The sequence below is a fragment of the Erythrolamprus reginae genome, chromosome 7 (assembly GCF_031021105.1).
Source record: "Erythrolamprus reginae isolate rEryReg1 chromosome 7, rEryReg1.hap1, whole genome shotgun sequence".
In the NCBI taxonomy this organism is placed as follows: Eukaryota; Metazoa; Chordata; class Lepidosauria; order Squamata; family Dipsadidae; genus Erythrolamprus; species Erythrolamprus reginae.
In genome coordinates this window covers 32,679,636-32,701,074 of record NC_091956.1, presented here as the reverse complement: position 1 = coordinate 32,701,074, position 21,439 = coordinate 32,679,636, and the positions used below count along the sequence as shown (strand labels likewise).

General features: G+C 39.6%; 1 protein-coding gene across 6 annotated transcripts in view; it reads left to right on the top strand.

Moving 5' to 3' along the window:
• The window catches only part of RAPGEF2 (Rap guanine nucleotide exchange factor 2), a 245,238-nt gene that overhangs the window by 207,945 nt on the left and 15,854 nt on the right, over positions 1–21,439 (top strand). For all 6 annotated transcript variants that reach the window (XM_070757287.1, XM_070757283.1, XM_070757284.1 and 3 more), the window contains 8 exons: positions 33–236; positions 550–658; positions 10,048–10,294; positions 13,715–13,872; positions 14,696–14,936; positions 15,058–15,441; positions 20,280–20,491; positions 20,614–20,737. In XM_070757287.1, coding sequence (XP_070613388.1) covers positions 33–236; positions 550–658; positions 10,048–10,294; positions 13,715–13,872; positions 14,696–14,936; positions 15,058–15,441; positions 20,280–20,491; positions 20,614–20,737 — 1,679 coding nt within the window. The remainder of the gene's footprint in view (positions 1–32; positions 237–549; positions 659–10,047; positions 10,295–13,714; positions 13,873–14,695; positions 14,937–15,057; positions 15,442–20,279; positions 20,492–20,613; positions 20,738–21,439) is intronic.

The following is a 21,439-nucleotide window of genomic DNA, read 5'->3' as shown; positions in this document are numbered from 1 at the left end:
TAATTGTTCTAAATTAATATTTTTGCTTGCAGAAAATGGGCGGACATCTGAGGCTATTAAATATTGCATGTGCTGCTAAAGCCAAACGAAGGATGATAACATTAACAAAGCCATCCCGGGAAGCTCCTTTGCCTTTCTTATTACTAGGAGGATCTGAAAAAGGATTTGGAATCTTTGTTGACAGTGTAGATTTGGGTAGCAAAGCTACTGAAGCAGGGTTGAAACGTGGAGATCAGGTATGCAAATCAATATTTCAAATATCAGTAGGTACTTCTAGCAAAAGAAAATGTTTAACTGTTCCATTTTTATATGAAAACCAAAGAGAAAAAAGGAGTAGGAAAGCTCAGGAGATTTGCATAAAGGTTATCATTTCTGGAACACTGGAAAGTTTTGTGAATGCTACATAAACTTCAGTTGAATGTGAATTCATTGAAAACAAATAGTGCTGTTTTTATAATATATTTTATATTATGTAATATAATATAATATATTTTAAAATTCTAATTTATCTAATTTGCTAGTGTGAGATTCTCTTATTTCTCTATCTAGATATTGGAAGTGAATGGTCAGAACTTTGAAAATATTCAGCTAGCAAAAGCCATGGAAATTCTTCAAAATAATACACATTTATCTATCACTGTGAAAACCAACTTATTTGGTAAGTATTAATAACAAAATTGCCGGGGGAGATCATCCAAGGACATGGGGTGAGGTACGCTGATGATACCCAGCTGTACATCTCCACCCCATGTCCAGTCATTGAAGCAGTGGAAGTGATGTGCTGGTGCCTGGAGGCTGTTGGGGCCTGGATGGGTGTCAATAGACTCAAACTCAACCCGGATAAGACGGAGTGGCTGTGAGTTTTGCCTCCCAAGGACAACTCCATCTGTCCGTCCATTACCCTGGGGGGGAAAGTATTGACCCCCTCAGAGAGGGTCCTCCTCGATCCACAGCTCACATTAGAGAAACACCTTTCAGCTGTGGCGAGGGGGGCGTTTGCCCAGGTTCGCCTGGTGCACCAGTTGCGGCCCTATTTGGATCGGGGGTCACTGCTCACAGTCACTCATGCCCTCATCACCTTGAGGCTCGACTACTGTAATGCTTTCTACATGGGGCTACCTTTGAAGAATGTCCGGAAACTTCAGATCGTGCAGAATGCAGCTGCGAGAGCAATCATGGGCTTCTCTAAGTATGCCCATGTTAGTCCAACACTCCGCAGCCTGTATTGGTTGTCGATCAGTTTCCGGTCACAATTCAAAGTGTTGGTTATGACCTATAAAGCCCTACATGGCATCGGACCAGGATATCTGCGAGACTGCCTTCTGCCGCACGAATCCCAGCAACCGGTTAGGTCCCACAGAGTTGGCCTTCTCCGGGTCCCGTCAACTAAACAATGTTGTCTGGCGGGACCCAGGGGAAGAGCCTTCTCTGTGGTGGCTCTGACCCTCTGGAACCAGCTCCCCCCAGAGATTAGGATTGCTCTCACCCTCCTTGCCTTTCGTAAACTCCTTAAAACCCACCTCTGCCATCAGGCATGGGGGAATTGAAACATCTCCCCCTTGCCCGTGTAGTTTTTGAGTATGATTCAATTGTGTGCTTGGTTTTTATATATTGGGGTTTCTTTTTTTTTGGATTTTTAACCCAAAACTGTAATTTAGATTGCTAAATATTAGATTTGTTACTATGTACTGTTTTTTACCATTGTTGTGAGCCGCCCCGAGTCTGCGGAGAGGGGTGGCATATAAATCCAATCAATCTAAATCTAAATCTATTTTTATTCAAATAAGGTATGTTAAAATGTGATGATGATGATGATGATGATTTATTAGATTTGTATGCCGCCCTTCTCCAAAGACTCGGGGCGGCTCACAGAATACAAATTTATTTAACAATATTTAATTAGTTAATTTGTCTGTATACCATCAACTACATATGAATTGATCAAATTAATAACCTGGCTGAATTGGTACACTTTGCAACACAAGTACAGTAGTACCTCTAGATAAGAGCTGCTCCACATGCGAGTATTTCAAGTTACGAACTGCGACGCGATTAAAATTTCTGTTCGACACCCAAGCTCAAATTTGGGATATGAGCCGAGTGTCCACTAGGTGGTGCAAGAATTCCATTTTTTCCAGTTATCTCCGTGTGAATAGCCAAATCTAAATGCATTTGTTCGAGATATGAGATGATTGACATACGAGGTCAGCTCTGGCACGAATTAAACTCGTATGTCGAGGTACCACTGTATTGTTAACAGCCGGACAAAATCCCCATTTTTCCAAGGGTGAGATTCTACTGCTTCAGACTGGTTTGGGCAAACCCCTAGCTCTACAATCAGCTGAGAGCGAACCAGTTTTCTCTGACAATCAAGAAGGCCCGCCTGCCTGCCCCTGCATTATGCTGACCTATATTTCCTTTGTTTGAATCCCAGCTGATAGGCGCGGTAGAGCGGATTACTGTGCCTCAGCTGTTTTTCTCACTAGGATTGCAGTATAATGTAAGTTTTAGAGCTGTTTTCAAATGCAATATACATGTGTGGAACGAAGCGCGCAGTCAGCAAACCAGTTATTATACCAGTTGAATCCAGGGGTGGGTTCCACTTACCTTCACCACCAGTTTGCATCATGACATTTTGTGCACATGTGTCCCCTCGTGCAATTTTGCTTCCGCACATGCTCAATAGCTATAATCAGTCCAAAACTCAGCTCAGGAGCTGATCAGCTGTGATTTGGGTGAAAGAATAAACGTAAGTATAAACCCGGGGGTGGGCAGGATGGCCCTTTTTCAAGCAGCAGCAGAGGGAAAAACTTCCAAACTTTAAAAAATTCAGGAAAAAATCCCCCCCCGAAAGATAGCAGCACTCACGGACCCACATCAACCAAACTGGATCTGTGATCAATGTTCTCTCTAATTTTTTTTTCGGTGTGGGTGGAAAAGTATAGTGTCTGAGCGACAGTCCCTTTGGGACTGGGTGGCGTAGAAGTCAAAACAAACAAACAAACAAATAAATTTTCATGCTTGAGTGCCTGATTTTTTTTCACAGATGTCACCCAAGACAAAGTATTGCGTAATTATTTGGGGCTCGGTGCTGGGGCAGAATAGGGTCCTTTCCCACTATGTTATTCTGTTATTTTATATTTCAGTTAATATCATTTTCCTCTAATAAATCCAGATAGGTCATCATGCCTACTCCTCCTTCTTATACATTCTTCTTAAAAGAAACAAAAAACCCTTTTACAACTTTTTCCTAATTAATAGGAAAAAAGTTTTCCCTTCTTTTTTATTAAATGAAATTAATGATAAAACAAAACCCAAATCTATTACTATTAAAACTAAAACAACACAAATAATTAATAAATCCATGCTTTAAAATCTTCATTTCTTAAATCTTCATTTCTTAAATATTTATGATAATCTAATAATACTATGAAAATCTATCTGAACAAATATATTTCCATATTTACTTTTCTATAATTGCATTCAATATTTCCAAGCTCAATTATTTTTCAGGCACTTAGCATTTACTATTATTAACTTACAGTACATCAATCTTCTACATTTCCAAGTATATTTTAAATTCATAATGCAAACTCATAAAATCATAAAGTACATATCATAAACCCCTTATTTATCATATGTATCTTCCATTAATTTTACCTATGTAATTCTATATACAGTGAAACCCCGACATAAGAGCTGCTCTACTTAAGAGCAACTCGAGATAAGAGCTGGGAGGGGAGATATATTTTTGTTCTACTTACAAGCCCAAATTCGAGATACAAGCGCCAAGGAGCTGTCTCCTGAAGCCAAACGCTAACTTCCGCGTTCGGCTTCAGGAGACAGCTGCGAAGCGGCGCGCGTGTTTTAAAAGGTTGCAGCCGGCCTGGGGGGCTCGGGGGGTGCTTGCAGCTTTCTTTCTTGCTCTTTTTCTTTCTCTCTTTTACCTTCCCTTCCTCTATTTCTTCTTTTCTTTCTCCTTCCCACCTTCTTCCCTCCCTCCCTCCCTTCACTCATTCCTCTCTTACTCTCCCCTTTCATAAGTTTCCTTGCTTCCTTCCTCTGTTCCTGTCCCTTCCCCCTTTCTTTCTTTCTTTCTTTCTTTCTTTCTTTCTTTCTTTCTTTCTTGCTCTTTTTCTTTCTCTCTTTTACCTTCCCTTCCTCTATTTCTTCTTTTCTTTCTCCTTCCCACCTTCTTCCCTCCCTCCCTCCCTTCACTCATTCCTCTCTTACTCTCCCCTTTCATAAGTTTCCTTGCTTCCTTCCTCTGTTCCTGTCCCTTCCCTCTTTCCTTCCTTCCTTCCCACCCTCCGTCCATTCATTCACCCATTCCTCTCTTGATCGCTTAAAGCCGGTCCCTGGTGCAAAAAGGGTTGGGGACCTCTGTCCTACAGGATTGGGTGGCAGAGAAGTTGAACATATGTAAATTTAAAAGTTTAAGAAAGTTTACAAGTTAAGTGAAAGAAACTTCATTATTCATTTATATGTACATGTACATTTCTTCATTAAAAACATGTCTTTCTGCATAATTTAGACTAACTTTGTGAGTTTTTTGAGGGCTGGAACCAATTAAAATTATTTACATTAATTCCTATGGGGAAAAGTCGTTCGAGATAAGAGCTGCTCGACTTAAGAGCCCAGGTCCGGAACGAATTAAACTCGTATCTCGAGGTACCACTGTAGTTCTAAAATTCTAATCCAATTTTACAAATTAATACACCCTAATATTAAACATTATTATTATTATTATTATTATTATTATTATTATTATTATTAATTAGATTTGAATGCCGCCCCTCTCCGAAGACTCTTTTACCAATATTCCATAGTCAATCCATATTTAATAATCAATCATCCCTCCTCAAATTTCTACCACTGTTCTCATTTCTGGGTACTTCTCCTGTCTCTCCCCCTTTTCTCTCTCATTTGTTTCTCATTTCTCCCTCTTCCTCCCTTTTTGTCTCATTCCTTCCCACTCTCACTTCTCTCTTTCCATCCCTGTCTCCTCTTCCCCTTGTGTATGTGTGTGTATGTGTGAACTCTTGAACCATTTCCAAAAACAGGTGAGGGCTGGTTTCTTTTTCTCTGTTATTATTTGGGTGCTTTTTACCATATGCTTTAAATCAAGAGTCACTTCTCTCTCTCTTTTGTTTCTCTCTCTTTCCTCTCATTCTCTGCCTCAATCATTTTCTCATTTCTCTTTTTTCTCCCCCTTTTTGCTATCTTTCTCTCTCTCTCTCTCCCTTCCTCTCCTTTTCTCTCTTGCTTTCTTTCTCTCGCTCTCATTCTTTCTCTCTCTCTTGCTTTCTTTCTCTCTCTCTTTCTTTCTTTCTCTTTCTCTCTCTCTCTCCTTCCCTTCTTCTCTCTCTCTCTTCCTCCCTCCTTCCTTTCCCCTAAACTTATCAAGTTAACATACCATTGAACAATCTGGAGTAGAAAATGTGTCACTTTTAACAGTAACCGCCAGTAAACGAATCCCGTAAAAGCCATCCTTTTTAAAAGTGAGAAAAGGGGTTCGGGAGAAGAAAGTTTAGCAGACGCTCTGCGGAGCCCCATCTTCACTACCGGGTCATTGAAATGTGAGAGTGGCCCCGGACCTGGTAGGCAGCATTAGTGAAAGCAAACGGGAGACTCTGGAGGCCCCCGCAGGGCCTCCTGCACTCCACGTAGCACTGGAACTGCCTGAATAAGCACCTTTCCCGTTTCAATGCAGAGGCAGCAAAGGCGGAGAGCGGCTACGGAGGGGGCCTCGGGGCTGCCAGCCCCTTCCTGGCCTGAGGGGAGGGTTGAAGGAGGGCCAGCTGGGGGGAGCCCCTTTCCAGAGCCCCCTCCTCCAAGACCCCACTCCTGGCCCAGCGCCACGTTGGGGAGGAGACTCGGCTGAACTTCAGTGGGTGGGCAATTATTATTTATTATTTTTATTATTTCTCTCACCTTCATTTTTTTTCTCCCACTTTCATCTCCCTTTTGCTTTCTCTCGGGCTGCAGGATTGGGGTGGGGGCTGATGGAGCGAGCCCCCTCAGGCTGATCAAGGCCGCCCCGTGGGCTTTCTTGAACATCTGGATACAGAGTGCTGAGGGACGCTCTTCCACTTCCTCAGCTGCCACCGTGCGCCCCGTATCACTTGCCCAGCAGCAGGCGTTTCTCATGGGATCCCTGCCAGCAGCACCCCCATTTCAGATGGCTGTGGCGACTAGCCTCCCCCATCCAAACTGGGGGCGGTGCCAGCAGGGACCCCGCAAGAAAAGCCTGTCACTGGGCAAGTGACACAGGGCGCGTGGCAGCAGCAGAGGGGAAGCGGAAGTGCATCCCTCGGCGCTCGAGAAAGCCGGTGGGGCAGCCTTGATCAGCACGAGGGAGCTGGTCTCCATCAGTCCCCCACCCCAATCTTTTCCAGACAGAGCCAGAGAAGCTGGGGGTTTCTCTCCCGCTGAGAGCTTGGGAAGGGCGGAGGGGCTTGGAAAACAGTGTGTGCCATCTTTGGGATTTGCCTGTGCAACAGCACGTTGCACAGGGTAGAGGGAACATTGTCTGTGATGCCATCGTGATGTCAACAGTGGGTTGCTATCGGTTCAGAATCCCACCAGTGCATTCTTCATATCAATAGCAAGAACAGTTAAACGTCTATATCATCCCATAGTGCTTTACAAGATTTTCTGGGCACTTTACATTTTCATATTGCCACCAAAATCTGGGTCCCCATTTCCCTGACTTCAGAAGGATGGAAGGCTGAGTTAAGCTTGAGCCCACCAGAAAAATTAGGGGCTTGAGCAATGCATGAAAGCAAATTGGAAATGCCTGATAACTACATTATTTATTGCCATAGCATATCACCTTAAAAGTCAACAAAATGGCAATGGTATATGTTTTGCTATTTACATTTCAATGAGGGGCTTTGGGATATATATAATATGATTAACACATGAAACAACATATAAAATTTACAAAAATATTGAGATTAAGGTTAAAAATTAAAAAGAAAAGATTATAACATTGTAAAATTTCAAAGAAATAAAAATAATTCAAAGGTGGTTATTTAATATTGGTTAATAAGGCAATGGGGCCTGCCTTACTTTTGAGGAAAGGATATGGTGCAGAAGCAGAGAAGGTTGCCTTCCTAGACCTCGCCGGACTCCGTATACTTTTGAAGGGTAGCCCCACGTGGAGCACATTGCAATAATCCAATTGCAAGGTGACTAGGGCATGAGTGACAAAATGGAGAGCTTTCCTGTCCAGAAAAGGGCATAATTGATGCACAATGAAGAGTTGCATAAAGGTGCCACAGCTTCCTCCTGCTCTTTAGTAGGAGCCATGAGTCTTAAGAGGACCCTGAAGTTACACAGAGCTGTAGCTTGCAAATTCTTCTCAAGGCTAGCTCCAAGTAGAGCACATTATAGTAATCCAAGAGATGACTAGGACATGAGTAATTATCTGCAGGGCCTCATGATCTAGATCGGAGGGTGGTGTACATGACAAAGTTATACAAAGGCCCTTCTAGCAACGACTGCCACTTCCTCTTAGAGCAGGAGACACAAGACCAGAAGAACCACCAGATTGTGTGATGGGTCTATCTATGGTACTGCAAACCTATCCAGAATTAAAGATGATAAACAACTGGATCCTGAGGTCTCTTGTACCCACAGCCACTCTATCTTGCCAGGGTTCAGCTGAAGCTGTTGTCCCCTATCCAGACCTCCGTGTACAGAGAAAGGGCAGCCACATCATCATTTGCCTCACTGGGATGGAAAGGTAAAGCTGTGTATCATCAGCATACTGATGATATCTCCTCCCATGGTGTTGGATATTCTCACCCAGCAGTTTCATGTAGATGTTAAAAAGGAGTGAACATTGGGCCCTGCAGTACCCCACAGAGGAGGAGCTATGAGCCAGATCTCTCATTCCCTACTAACACTAATAAGAACTGGTCTTGAAGGAAAGAAGTGAACCAGAATAAAACTCCCGAAGTCAGCCCCAAAGGACACCATGGTTAATGGTATTTGAAAGCTGCTGAGAGACCAAGAAAAGCAATCAAGATGTTAGGTTTCAAAAATTAAGAAAGAAAATTTGAAGAATTAAGAAGTTCTTAAAGCAGTTTCCTTTATTGTTTCTGATCTATAGCCAGAAATCTTGCCAAAGTAAGGCAGACTATTTGCACCACTAATCATATTCTGAAAACTACTAGGAGCAAGCTGTCTAAACTCTAAACTTCACTGTTTTTTGATCCTTTGGATTGCATTTCTTCGCTCCTGGGAATCCAGACTTCACATCACAGACCTTCCCAGAGGGGTTCTGGCAGCAAAGTCAGTGGTAGAAACTACCGTATATACTCGAGTATAAGCCGACCCGAGTATAAGCCGAGGCACCAATTTTTGCCACAAAAACTGGGAAAACGTATTGACCCGAGTATAAGCCGAGGTTAGAAAATGCAGTGGCTACTGGTAACTTATAAAAATGGAAAACAATAAAATTACATTAATTGAGACATGTTTTAGAATATTTATTTTAAAGAAAACCAGTAAACTAGCTCTGTAAATTTAAAAGAGGGTAAACAAATTAACAATATTAACAATAAATTAAAAAGTAAAAAAAGTAGCTTGATCAGGAACAAAGCTAAAACCTAACAGTTAAAATCCTTCAAAACTGGATTCCTTCTCATCATTAATTGGATTTACATTATTGTTTTGTTTTTATATATGCTGTGAGCCACCCTGAGTCCTTGGAGAGGGATTGCATACAAATCCAATTAAACAAACAAACAAACAAACAAACAAACAAATAAATAAGTGTATCCAAAGAAGAGCTTCAGCATTAGCTACTGTGAGGTTATCAGCATAGAAAACCAAATAGATAGATAGATAGATAGATAGATAGATAGATAGATAGATAGATAGATAGATAGATAGATATAGATAGAAAGATAGATAGACAGACAGACAGACAGAAAAATAGATAGATAGATAGATAGAAATAGATACAGATAGATAGATAGATAGATAGATAGATAGATAGATATAGATAGAAAGATATATAGACAGACACACAGACAGATAGAAAAATAGATAGATAGATAGATAGATAGAAATAGATACAGATAGATAGATAGATAGATAGATAGATAGATAGAAAAATAGATAGATAGAAAAATAGATAGATAGAAAGATAGAAAAATAGATAGATAGAAATAGATACAGATAGATAGATAGATGATAGATAGATAGATAGACAGACAGACAGATAGAAAAATAGATAGATAGATAGATAGAAATAGATACAGATAGATAGATAGATAGATAGATAGATAGAAAAATAGATAGATAGAAAAATAGATAGATAGAAAGATAGACAGATAGAAAAAGAATTCCTGTCTAGCTCTGCCTCATAACACATTATTAGATCCTATCCAAGCAAGGACAGCAACTACCACAAAATACCATTTTTTAAACAGTTTAAATCCTTTCAAAGGAGGGGGAGGAGAATCTGACAGCAGGGGGCCTTTTTAATCCGACTAAGGACAATGCAGAGAGAGCAAAGAATAGTTACTCACCATTGCTTTTCCCCCCTCTCGGTTGGAGCAAATGGCTGCCTCATTTGCTTGAGGCAGGGAGAGGAACTACGGCGTGCCAGAGGGGACAAAAGCTGGTGCCTCCTCGCTCTGGCTCAAGCAATGGCGCCCTCGTGTGGTGACTTTGTCAATGACCCGAGTATAAGCCGAGGCTGTGTTTTTCAGCCCATTTTTTGGGCTGAAAAACTCGGCTTATACTCGAGTATATATGGTAAATTCCTAAATGATCACATGATTCACTTAACACTAGTAGTGATTTGCTTAAAAATTATGGCGTAAAATGTAAAATCAAATGCAAATCATTTAATGAATGTGTACAAATCTGATTGTACATTAAGACATTTGTATGTCTTGAAGACACAGTTCTGTCTATAAAATGGATTGGTGGAACTAGACTGAAATTTTATATTTATTGGAACTTGAAAAATATATATCAAGGTGGGGGCTATTTTTCCCTACATGCTTTCTTTTTCTTTCTATGCAGTTTTTAAAGAACTTCTAGCAAGATTGTCTGAGGACAAAAGAAATGGTGCTCCTCATCTTCCTAAAATTGGTGATATTAAAAAAGCAAGCCGTTACTCCATCCCAGATCTTGCAGTTGATGTGGAACAAGTGATGGGCCTTGAAAAAGTAACAAAGAAAAGCAAAGCAAACACTGTTGGGGGAAGAAACAAGTTAAAGAAAATACTGGATAAAACCCGCATTAGTATCCTGCCTCAGAAACCATACAAGTGAGTGTGATACCTAGAAGAACAATATGCTTTCATTCTATACTATATTAGCTTAGATATGTCACCCATGCATTTTTAAACATTGACAAATGGTTATAAACAAAAAGCATAGGTGTATTAAACCAGGGGAAAATTTTCAAAATATGCTTATGGAATAACAAATGAAATATTATTTCTATTTTTCTTAGTGTTACAATAGAACAAAAGTAGGCATAATTGATCATTTTGTTTACTTGAATATAGATCTGGAATAGAAGAATACAGTTAAGTGAAATAAAATTTTGTAGGGTAGAGAAAGATTCCGAGATTATGTTTTGACAATTGAATTAATTGTAAGAAATGTCAAAGTACATACACAGAGAGTCCATCAAGGCATCTTGATCTGTGCTTTGTATTAAGTTCCAGAACTGGTTTGTTAGCCATAATATCTTTGATGCATTCTATAAGTGCATTCTATAGGTGGTGCTGATTGTTTTTTAAAGAAAGAAATTAAACTTCATCTTTTCTTCTATGCATTTTGATGGGAAATTGCAATTAATTATTGAGGATGAGAAGACAATTTTTCCCATTCAGTTAGTATAACCCATATGCTAAATGTAGTATAATAAATATTTCCAGTTCTAAATCTTCTGTGACATAGCAGCTTTCACTTCATCTACAATATGGAGGATGTATTTCAAGATGTTACAAGTTACAGTACTATTCCTGGGCACTGCCAAGGTCCAAACAAGTTTTAATATAAAGCAGGATTTTTAAAATCATCAACAGAAGCCTTAGGTTCCATGTGAACTTGATGGGATTCCATGAGAGAATTTGGGAAATAAAAAATATGAGCCATTTCCCCCCCCCACTAGGGCTTGTATCTTGATCAGGATTCTGTTTTAATATGATTTAGTTTTATTTTAAAGAACAACTTTCACAGTCTGAAAACCTCTAGCACAGACCTGGGCAAAGGGCAGCCTGCCCGCTGTCTGTGACCGGCCCGCAGAGGTCGGTCCAACCTGCGCGCACGCACACAGGCAAAAGACAAACACCGGGCAGCGTTTTCAAACGCCGTGCGGTAGAGTCAGACGGCCTTGCCACCTGCACGCAGAAGCAGCACTCTGGCTGCGTGCCATGCCTGTTGCTCGGCTGATGGTGCTGCTTACACCAGAGCTCTCGCCTCACCTCTCCACCTTTCCCGTAAATTGATTTAACCTTCTTTGGGCATTTCGCAGTGGAGCCTCTCCCACCCCCACCAAGGCGCATGATGGGGTGCAGCAGTTTTTGTGAGAGAGGGAGGAAGGAAGGAAGGAAAGAAAGAAAGAAAGAAAGAAAAAGGAAAGAGAAGGAGGGAAAGAGAAGTGGAGAGGAAGGAAAGAAAGAAGGAAGGATAAATGAAGGAAGGAAAGAAAGAAGGAGGGAGGGAGGGACGGAGGGAGGAAAGAAGGAAGGAAGGAGGGAGGGAAGGAGGGAGGGAGGAGAAATGGAGGGAGGAAGGAAGGAAGGGAGGGAGGAGAAGTTCTCTTTCCATGCCCTTTTGCAAAAGTCCAGTAAATGCTCATTTTTTATTGTTCATTGGTTTCCCTTGGCCTTTCCAAGAAATTTAAAGCAAACCCCCCACCTCACCTCTCAGGGGGGGAAAAGGGAGGAGGAGGAAGAAAAGGAATCCATAGCTACTTTCAGGCAAAGCCTCCACTATGTTTTTTCAACTGATAATGTAGGTCAGTTGAAGAGAGGCACCTGAAAGGAATGTTTTGAAAGAGAAGTAAAGAACTGCCCCAAAACAGAAATAAAAGGCAGAGAAAATCAGAGAGACAGAAGCTTCTCTCCATCTGGAGAAGGAAGGGAGGGAGGGAGGGAGGGAGGGAGGGAAAATGGAGGGAGGAAGGAAGGAAGCAGAAATGGAGAGAGGAAGGAAGGAAGGAAGGAGAAATGGAAGGAGGGAGGGAGGGAGGAAGGAGAAATGGAGGAAGGAAAGAAGGAAGGAGAAATGGAGGGAAAAAGTAAGTAAGGAAGGAAGGAAAAATAGAGGGAGAAAGGAAGGAAGGAGGAAGAATGAAATGAATGGAAGTATGGGGCAAGGAAGAACTTTTGGGGATGGGGAGTCATTTTTTTAAAATTTTTCTCTCAACATACATTCAAACAATACAGTAGTATTGGGTAGAACTGAGTTAATTATATTAGTCCGGCCCTCTAAAACCATCCCAATTTCTCATGCATCCCAATGGCAAAATTAATTGCCCACCCCTGCTCTAGCATAAACCATTGCAGGTACTGCAGATATATCAGGAATCAGCAAACAGCATTGCAAATTGCAGCTGCGCAACAATGAAACTGGTCGTAAATATCAGACAATTGCCATGTACCTGAAATATAGTCATGTGACTGTGGGACGGCCTGCATAATGTTCTATAACAGCTAGAAATGCTTTACAAGCCATAACACACTCTTTTGGAGGCTATCATAACTTTGCACAAACAACGAAATTACTTTGATTTATTTCAGGTATTGATTTATTTATTTTAATTATTTGAACATCCAAACCGTTTTATAACAAACTCTTGGTATCACCCAGTTGAAGGATTTAGGTATTCATGCTTACCTAAAATAGAATTAGCAGTGTAACCTTCATGAATTAATATTGTTTATTCAAAACTAAATATGTAGTGCAATAATATTATTTATTCAAGTATGTCAGAAACTTAATTGTTTAAAAAACCATTTGTGTTGAATAGCACTGGCCTTTTACTTCTTTACTTTATTCTCAAATTAAATGAAGGCTCTGTGAGTATTATTTCAGTATTCTGATAATTACAGTCTGATTTATTTATTTTGTCAAGTACATATTGGTAGTACACAAAGATATAACAATGTTTATATACATGATACTAGTAAGAGAGAAAAATTAGGACAGGGTATGGTAGGCACGCTAGTGCACTTATGGTGCACTTATGGTGCATTTATATCAGAAAGATTAAATAATTGTTACACTGTAAAGATGTAGGAAACTTTTTATTATGTACGCTTGAATATTTTGGGAACTGAAGCTAATTACTTATGTAAGTCTATACCTGGTAGTAGGAAATATATAGTGAAAATTAAATATAACAGCATTTATTCTCCTGTAGTTTTAAAATACTATTCCATTCGTGAACACATTTTTGTTCCTGCCATAGGTGCTACAGCAAATTTTGATCTTTTCCGTATCTAGATATATTAATGTCACTTCATCTGTTATTAGATTAGTGAATATATTTTAGTTTATTATTATGGTTGGCTTTTCAAAGTTAAGCTTACATTTATGAATTTTATGAGTCAATGAGTTTAGAGCAGCAAGAAAGTTCATAACTGACAGTTATACTGAAAAAGGATGTGTTACGTTATATGCAAGAGTAATTGTGGAAGCACTGTAATTATGTTTCTCTCCTGTTATTATAGTGATATTGGAATTGGTCAATCTCAGGATGATAGCATTGTAGGTTTAAGGCAAACCAAGCACATTCCTCCTGCTCTTCCTGTCAGTGGGACATTGTCATCAAGTAATCCTGATTTACTGCAGTCACATCATCGTATCTTAGATTTCAACACAACCCCAGGTGAGTATCAAAATTTGATTGCTGTCTACAATCAACGTTTTATTTTGTTGATGAATATAGAAACTGAAATGAAATAGTGCACCTTAAATTAAGTTGAGCTTGCTTCATGTTCACCATCATTGTCATAGGGCATGTTATTTAATGGGGTGAAACTTAATTTTGCTATTTTTGTTCAGTGAAGGGGGGTTCTAAAAATATGTGTTTTTAAACCAATAATTCGAATCTGCTATTATTTTTGCAATTGCACAACATTTAGCTGGTATGATAAATCAACATCTGATTCACTCCCTTAGGACAATCACAGTGTACTATGGTCAAGTGATTTCTATTTATGACCCTCATAGCTGTTTTCTGACCCACAAAGTCAATGGAGAAGCTGGCAGTAAAGTCACAAGTCACTGTCATGTGATATCGTAGTTAATAATTATGAATGATTTGTTTAACAACTGTAGCAGAATTAACATAAATTAGATTTAGTCATATAATGTTTCACTTAGCAATCACATCTCTGTGATGAAGTTGCCAGTCATTATGTGAGGACTACTGTATGTTGACTGTTTATTGAATAGATGGAAATATATGGCACAACTTACAGAGAGATCTGTTGTTCAAATTTACGATATCCATTCTACCTATGTCTTAGAAGTGATACCTAATATAAAAAGGAAAACAATATTCTAAAAACAGGATATTTAAGGTATTTATCATGAAGAAAAAAGTATCAGAAGAAAAATACTGCTATTATTATTATATTACTCCTTGCTGAGAAATAATGACATTTTATTCCATTATATGTCTTAGTATATTTTTCTTTTCATTACAGATTTACCAGATCAGGTTTTACGAGTTTTTAAAGCAGATCAGCAGAGTCGCTACATTATGATAAGCAAGGACACAACTGCAAAAGAAGTCGTTGTTCAAGCTATTCGTGAGTTTGCTTTAACCACCACCCCAGATGCTTATTCTTTATGTGAGGTCTCTGTCACTCCAGAGGGTGTCATTAAACAGCGGAGACTTCCAGATCAACTCTCCAAACTTGCTGACAGAATACAGCTTAGTGGAAGGTGAAAAAATGGATGTTATTTTGGCTTACAATTGATTTCCAGTAAATAAAGTCATTTGGAAGCTATTTATTTATTTATTTATTTAAACCTGATAGATTAATATGTGAAAAATATTTTCCAGGTATTATCTGAAAAATAACATGGAGACAGAAACTTTGTGTTCAGATGAAGATGCTCAGGAATTGCTAAGAGAGAGTCAAATTTCTCTACTACAGCTCAGCACTATAGAGGTGGCTACCCAACTCTCAATGCGTAATTTTGAACTGTTCCGCAACATTGAACCTACAGAGTACATAGACGATTTATTTAAACTGAAATCTAAATTTAACTGTGCTAATTTAAAAAAGTTTGAAGAAGTAATAAACCAAGAAACCTTTTGGGTAGCATCTGAGATTTTGCGAGAAACCAACCAGCTGAAAAGGATGAAGATAATTAAGCACTTCATTAAGATAGCACTGCACTGCAGAGAATGCAAGAACTTTAACTCAATGTTTGCAATAATAAGGTAAGCAAGGATAGATTTCTTTCTTATGTTTAGGTAGACGGGTAAAACAGGTTAACATGTTTTGTAATGAAAAGATATTAGATAGTAAGGAGAAAGTAGGATACAGACGCACACACACACATATACACACCACATGCACACCATACACACCTAGTGTATTTTTAGGAATTAGTAAATTTATATTAGAAAAATATTTCATCAACCTGAAGCTATCTCAGCAGCTTTAAATGGAACAAGAATAGTATAAAATACTAAGTTTCTTCCTTGTTTAAATAATTACAAGTTTTTATTATAAATATATTTATAAGCATTCTTAAGTATCCAAAAAACTTGGTGGATTGAAATGAATGACTACAAATTTCTCTTTAAACAGTCAGTTTGACATAAGTTTCATACTACAAAAGTCCTTTAAAAGTCACGCAATGCAAGTTAAATTTAAAAAGTAGTAATTGTTACCCAAGAGAGAGAAAAGTCCAATTCAATGTTTATAAAATCATTGAAAGCTTTTGAGTTCCTTAGAACTCATCATAAAGCACAATAGAGAATATGAATGTAGTCAAGTTTTAATTTATATCTGAACCAGTTTGTATTTTTTAAAAAAATGTTACATGAAATATCAGCTTAAATTCTTTCCAGATAGCAACGACCAGTTGCTTTCTTTTTTTGTCATCCAAAAATAGCTATTTCTCAGTGAGATATCAGTTCCTGGGCCTATCCTAGATGATCCTTGACTCAAGAAAGTGGTCCACTACAGATATGATTTTCTTGTTAGAGCAATGGCAGTATAATTGGATTAGGGATCAATCATCATTCACTGTTAGGGTTAGACCAGAGGTCCCCAACCTTTTTAGCACCAGGGACCGGCTTTAAGTTAGATGAGTTTTCCACGGCCCGGTGGGAGGAGGGGGGGGGGGCTTTGGTCATATGGGGGTGGGGTTATGGAGGGGTGGAGCTTAGTGACGCAGCCCTCCACACTTCTCCACAGGGCGGGAGAATCAGGAGGCTCCTTTGGCGGCTGGGGGCTGCCTGGCTTTGTGATTTTGGCTGGGGGGGGGAGTTAGGAAGGTCCTACTTCTCCCCCCCAGCCAAAAATTCAAAGCCTATCTGCTGGATACGGGCGATGAGTGGGACAGAGCGGCGCGGAAGCCTCTTGCAGCAGCTGCCACAGCCACCGGCTTCGGCGCCGTTCGTCCCGCCCATCGCCCGTATCCAGCAGAAGCTGCTGCCCGAGTGCTCTTGGCCGGCGGGATTTAAAGTGCTGGGGTGGGGGGTGTCCCAGCGGGAGGCGAAGCACTGGGGTGGGGGGGCTGTCAGGACACCCCCACCCCAGCACTTTGAATCCCGCCGGCCAAGAGCACTCGGGCAGCAGCTTCTGCTGGATACGGGCGATGGGCGGGACGAACGGCGCCGAAGCCGGTGGCTGTGGCAGCTGCTGCAAGAGGCTTCCGCGCCGCTCTGTCCCACTCATCGCCCGTATCCAGCAGATAGGCTTTGAATTTTTGGCTGGGGGGGGGGGAGAAGTAGGACCTTCCTAACTCCCCCCCCAGCCAAAATCACAAAGCCAGGCAGCCCCCAGCCGCCAAAGGAGCCTCCTGATTCTCCCCACCCTGTGGAGAAGTGTGGAGGGCTGCGTCACCGCCCGACGCCCCACCCCGTCCTGCATAATGTTCTCTGCCGGGAGGGCAGCGCCGCCGCGGACCGGCTGAAAACCCCCAACGGCCCGGTCCCGGTCCGCGGACCGGCGGTTGGGGACCTCTGGGTTAGACCATGTGCTGGAGGCTGTGAAATTTTACAATGCTGGAAAATGATCCAAATGATCTGTCTGTGGTGACTAGTGCCCTTGCTTCTCCCAAAGGTGCTTTTTAAAGAGGCAACTTGACTTTCTTGTTTTTCTTTTCAAGACTTTTCACTTCTCATACAAAAAGCTTCTTCAGCTCTGACTGGATGGTGGGGAATGGAAGGATTTATATTTCTTGCAGACAGCTGGTTATTTACATTCTTTTAGAGTGTCATTGAGGCTACCTGATTTGGAGGTTCATCCAAGTAGTGCAAATGGGTGTGGAGCCTTCTTGGAACTGTTGAAAGTAGTATGTTGTGAGAAGGGTGTTCAATTTTGACATAGATGGCCTCTTTGACCTCCCTTTTAAACCAGTGGTCCCTCTGTCTAAAATGTGGACTTTGCTGTCTTTAAAAGATTGATATTTGCCTTTTAAATGCAGATGAACTGCTGAATCCTGTCCTGATGGGTTTGTTCTCCTATGTTGTGCCATGTGTTTATGAAGTAATTGCTTTGTTTCCCCAATGTACAGATCTCCACATGGCTCACAGCATTGTATTGCTTATACCATCTTGCTAAGATTGTGTCTGGGTGTTTTATCCTTGGGTTGGCCAAGCTTCTGCTTTACTGCATTCTTGGGTTTAAAGGATGTGCTTATGTTGTGTTGGCTGAAGATCCTACTGAGCTTTTATGATATTTCTGCAACATGTGGAATGTCAATGTTGCTTCGTTTATTGTTTGGTTATTGTTCTCAGTGAAGTAATTTTGCAGAAATATTTGAAACATATATTGCAGAAATATTTGAAAAGGTCCAGAGCAAACTATTTCTCCAAGCCTACTGTATCTGTCACTCAACAGCCCTTGGGAAGTAGAACTCAAAGTACTGCAGGGCAGCATAGGCAGTACAGAGGAATTTACCAGTCACCTGACAGATAAAATTGGTTGGATGCATTCTCAGTTTGAGAGCAAACATGGAGCAGGCCTTTTGTAGATGCCTGGGAAACTGACTTGTCAGATTATGTGCAAATGGTTTAACCCTGTTGGACCTGAAGGAGGTGGACAGGATTTTTGCAGCTGTCAAAACAACTGCCTACTTATTAAATCCATGTCCTTCTTGGCTGTTGCAAGTCTCCAGGATGGTGCCCTGCAGGTGGGTCCAACCTTGATTAATGCATCCCTGAAGAAGAGAATGTACTCGGCACCATTTAAGGTCCATCCCTTCCTCAAGAAACTATCGGATACAACCTGTTTAGGCAATTTTTGTCCATTTTCTCACTTCCCCTTTCTAGGAAAGGTAATGGAAAAAGAAGTTGCATTACCGTTCCAGAGGGTCCTAAATGAAATGGATTATCTGGAACCCTTTCAGTCAGGTTTCAGACTTGGTTATGAGACAGAAATAGCATTGGTTGCACTTGTAGATGATCTCTGGCAAGAGTGCGATTGGGATAGCGCATCCATCCTTTATTAGAATAGAACTGGAAGTGGATCTTGGAAGTCTTCTAGTCCACCCTCTAGTCAAGCAGGAGACTCTATACCATTTCAGACAGGTAGTTGTCCAGTCTTTTCCTAAAATCTTCCAGATATGAAGCACCCCCAGAACTTCTGAAGGCAAGTTGTACTTCTGTAAATTGTTCTAAGTCTTAGAAAGTCTTAGAATTTTGTCCCTCAATTCTGGGCAGCTTCTAACCTTGATTAGTTTAGTTTCCATCCATTGTTTTTGTCTTGTCTTTTGGTGCTTTGGAAAATAAGTTGACCCTATGTTCTTTGTAGAAGCCCCTCAAATACTGGAATACTGCTATCATATCACCGCTAATCCTTCTTTTATCTAGACTAGCCAAACCACTTGCAACTGTTCTTCATATGTTTTTGTCTTGAGGCTTTTAATCATATTTGCCGCTCTTCTTTGCACTTTTTCCAAAGTCTCAACATCTTTTTTGTTATGTGGTGACCAAAACTGGATGTAGCATTTCAGGTATGGTTTTACTAAGTATTTATAAAGCGGTACTAATATTTCATGTGATTTTGATTGTATGCCTGTAAGATTAGGGTAATATCATTTTGTAAAAATAATCTCTCAAATTATACACAATGTATGTTTAATACTAGCTCTCCACAGTAATATGTTTTCTTGAGTTTTTTATGGTTTAAAATCTAGTGTCAAAAGTTTGAACATGGTACAGTGAGTTTATACTGAGATGTTCTTCTTGTCTTCCTTCTTCTTATAATTAAATATGAAAACATGCAATTTTGATCTGCTAATACCTTAATACTATTGAAAGATGTTAGCATACTTAATTCATACATTTTTGTTTGAGTACACATCATTCTAGACTTATAATAATTCACTGGATAACCAAAGTTACATTGCAGCTGGAAAAGTCTTTAAAACTGGTCCTCATACAACCCTTGCAGCATCCCTGCAGTCACATGATAAACATTCAAATGTTAAACAGCTGGCATGGATTTATGATGGTTGCAGCATCCTGCCCATGTGCAACCTTCCTAGCCAGATGATTTCTGACAAAGTCAGTAGAGAAATACAGGTGTCTGTGACTGTGTCATTTATTTAACTACCATGGTGATTTGCTTAACTATCATGACAAAAATAATAAAATAGGGCATGACTCACTTCATTAACATATTGCTTAGCAATAGTAATTTTGATCCCAGTTGTGGTTGTAATTCAAGACTATCTATATTTTAGCCAGATCACTCTATTGAAATGGCTGAATGTCAAATGTCGAGGCAGAGACTGAAGCCCAGAGAGTTTTTTATAATAATCATTGCCACATCTTTGTCTTGTATTACTTTGTACTGTAGCAGTGTTATAAAATGGAAGAATGTGTAGAAAAAGAGAAATACTGTATTATCTTTTTTATTGTTTTGCAACTCAATACTGTTTCTCCTTTCATTTTAAGATTAAATTCTTGAAAGGCTTTCTTCACTACTGTCTGACTTTCAGCCATTTTTAATGTTAACTGGATTAATATAATTTGCTTAACAAACTGAATATGAGAGGTGCAGATGCAAATTTCAAAAACCTTTTAAAAATATTGTCTAGTGGTCTGAATTTAGCTCCGGTTGCAAGATTACGAACCACTTGGGAAAAACTTCCAAGCAAATATGAGAAATTGTTTCAAGATCTTCAGGACTTATTTGATCCATCTAGAAACATGGCAAAATACCGCAATGTCTTGAATAGTCAAAATCTGCAGCCTCCCATTATTCCATTGTTCCCTGTAATAAAAAAGGATCTTACATTTCTTCATGAAGGTAAGTTAAAATTCTATCAGGTACTTGCCATGTGTTCAGCATTCTGCTGAAATGTGTCAATTGTTTTTACAACAAATAAAAAAAATGGATGGTTTTTTGCCAATAATTATTTTGCAATACAGGAAATGATTCCAAAGTGGAAGGTTTGGTCAATTTTGAGAAATTAAGAATGATTGCAAAAGAGATTCGCCATGTGGGCCGAATGGCTTCTGTTAATATGGATCCTGCTTTAATGTTCAGGACTCGGTGAGTATGGTGACCAACAGAAAATTCATTAAAATATGTAACCAACAGTTTACTATATAATAAAAGTCAGGCATACTGTACTGCAATCATGCTAATTAATTTTGTTAATTTACATAATTAATAAACAGAATTTAAATGGCATCAAGAATTGGAAAAGATATTGTATTATTTCTTAGATAATTGCATTTTTTAACATCTTCTTGCATTTATCAATCTGAAATAAGCAATGGTCTTTTTAGCATTTCTAAGTAATGGACTTGCCCTTTTGAGGCTCACATCAGACTCCTTAATCCAACATGTTCAATAAGCATTATACATAATAGTTCAACCCTTTTAGAGATTAGTATTCAGGGTTTGCCTTCCCCACTGATTTTTATCTATGATTCTCTCATTATGACTACTTCAGCATAAGCCCTTAGTTTATTGTATTACCATGACACATTTTCTAACAATTTGGATAAAATTCTACATATGTTTATTCGGGAAAATTAGATTGAATTTAATTTAATTTATTTGACTTTTATGCCTCCCAATCCCATAGGACTCAGGGTAGCTTACAACAGTTTTAAAAAATGATGATAATATTGACACAATTAATTCTGTGCAAGCAATCTTAAGTAGTTGTAATTATTCTATATATTTATATTCCATGTCAAATCCCTATTATTCTCAATGGATCAGATGTAGGCACAATTCGGAAAT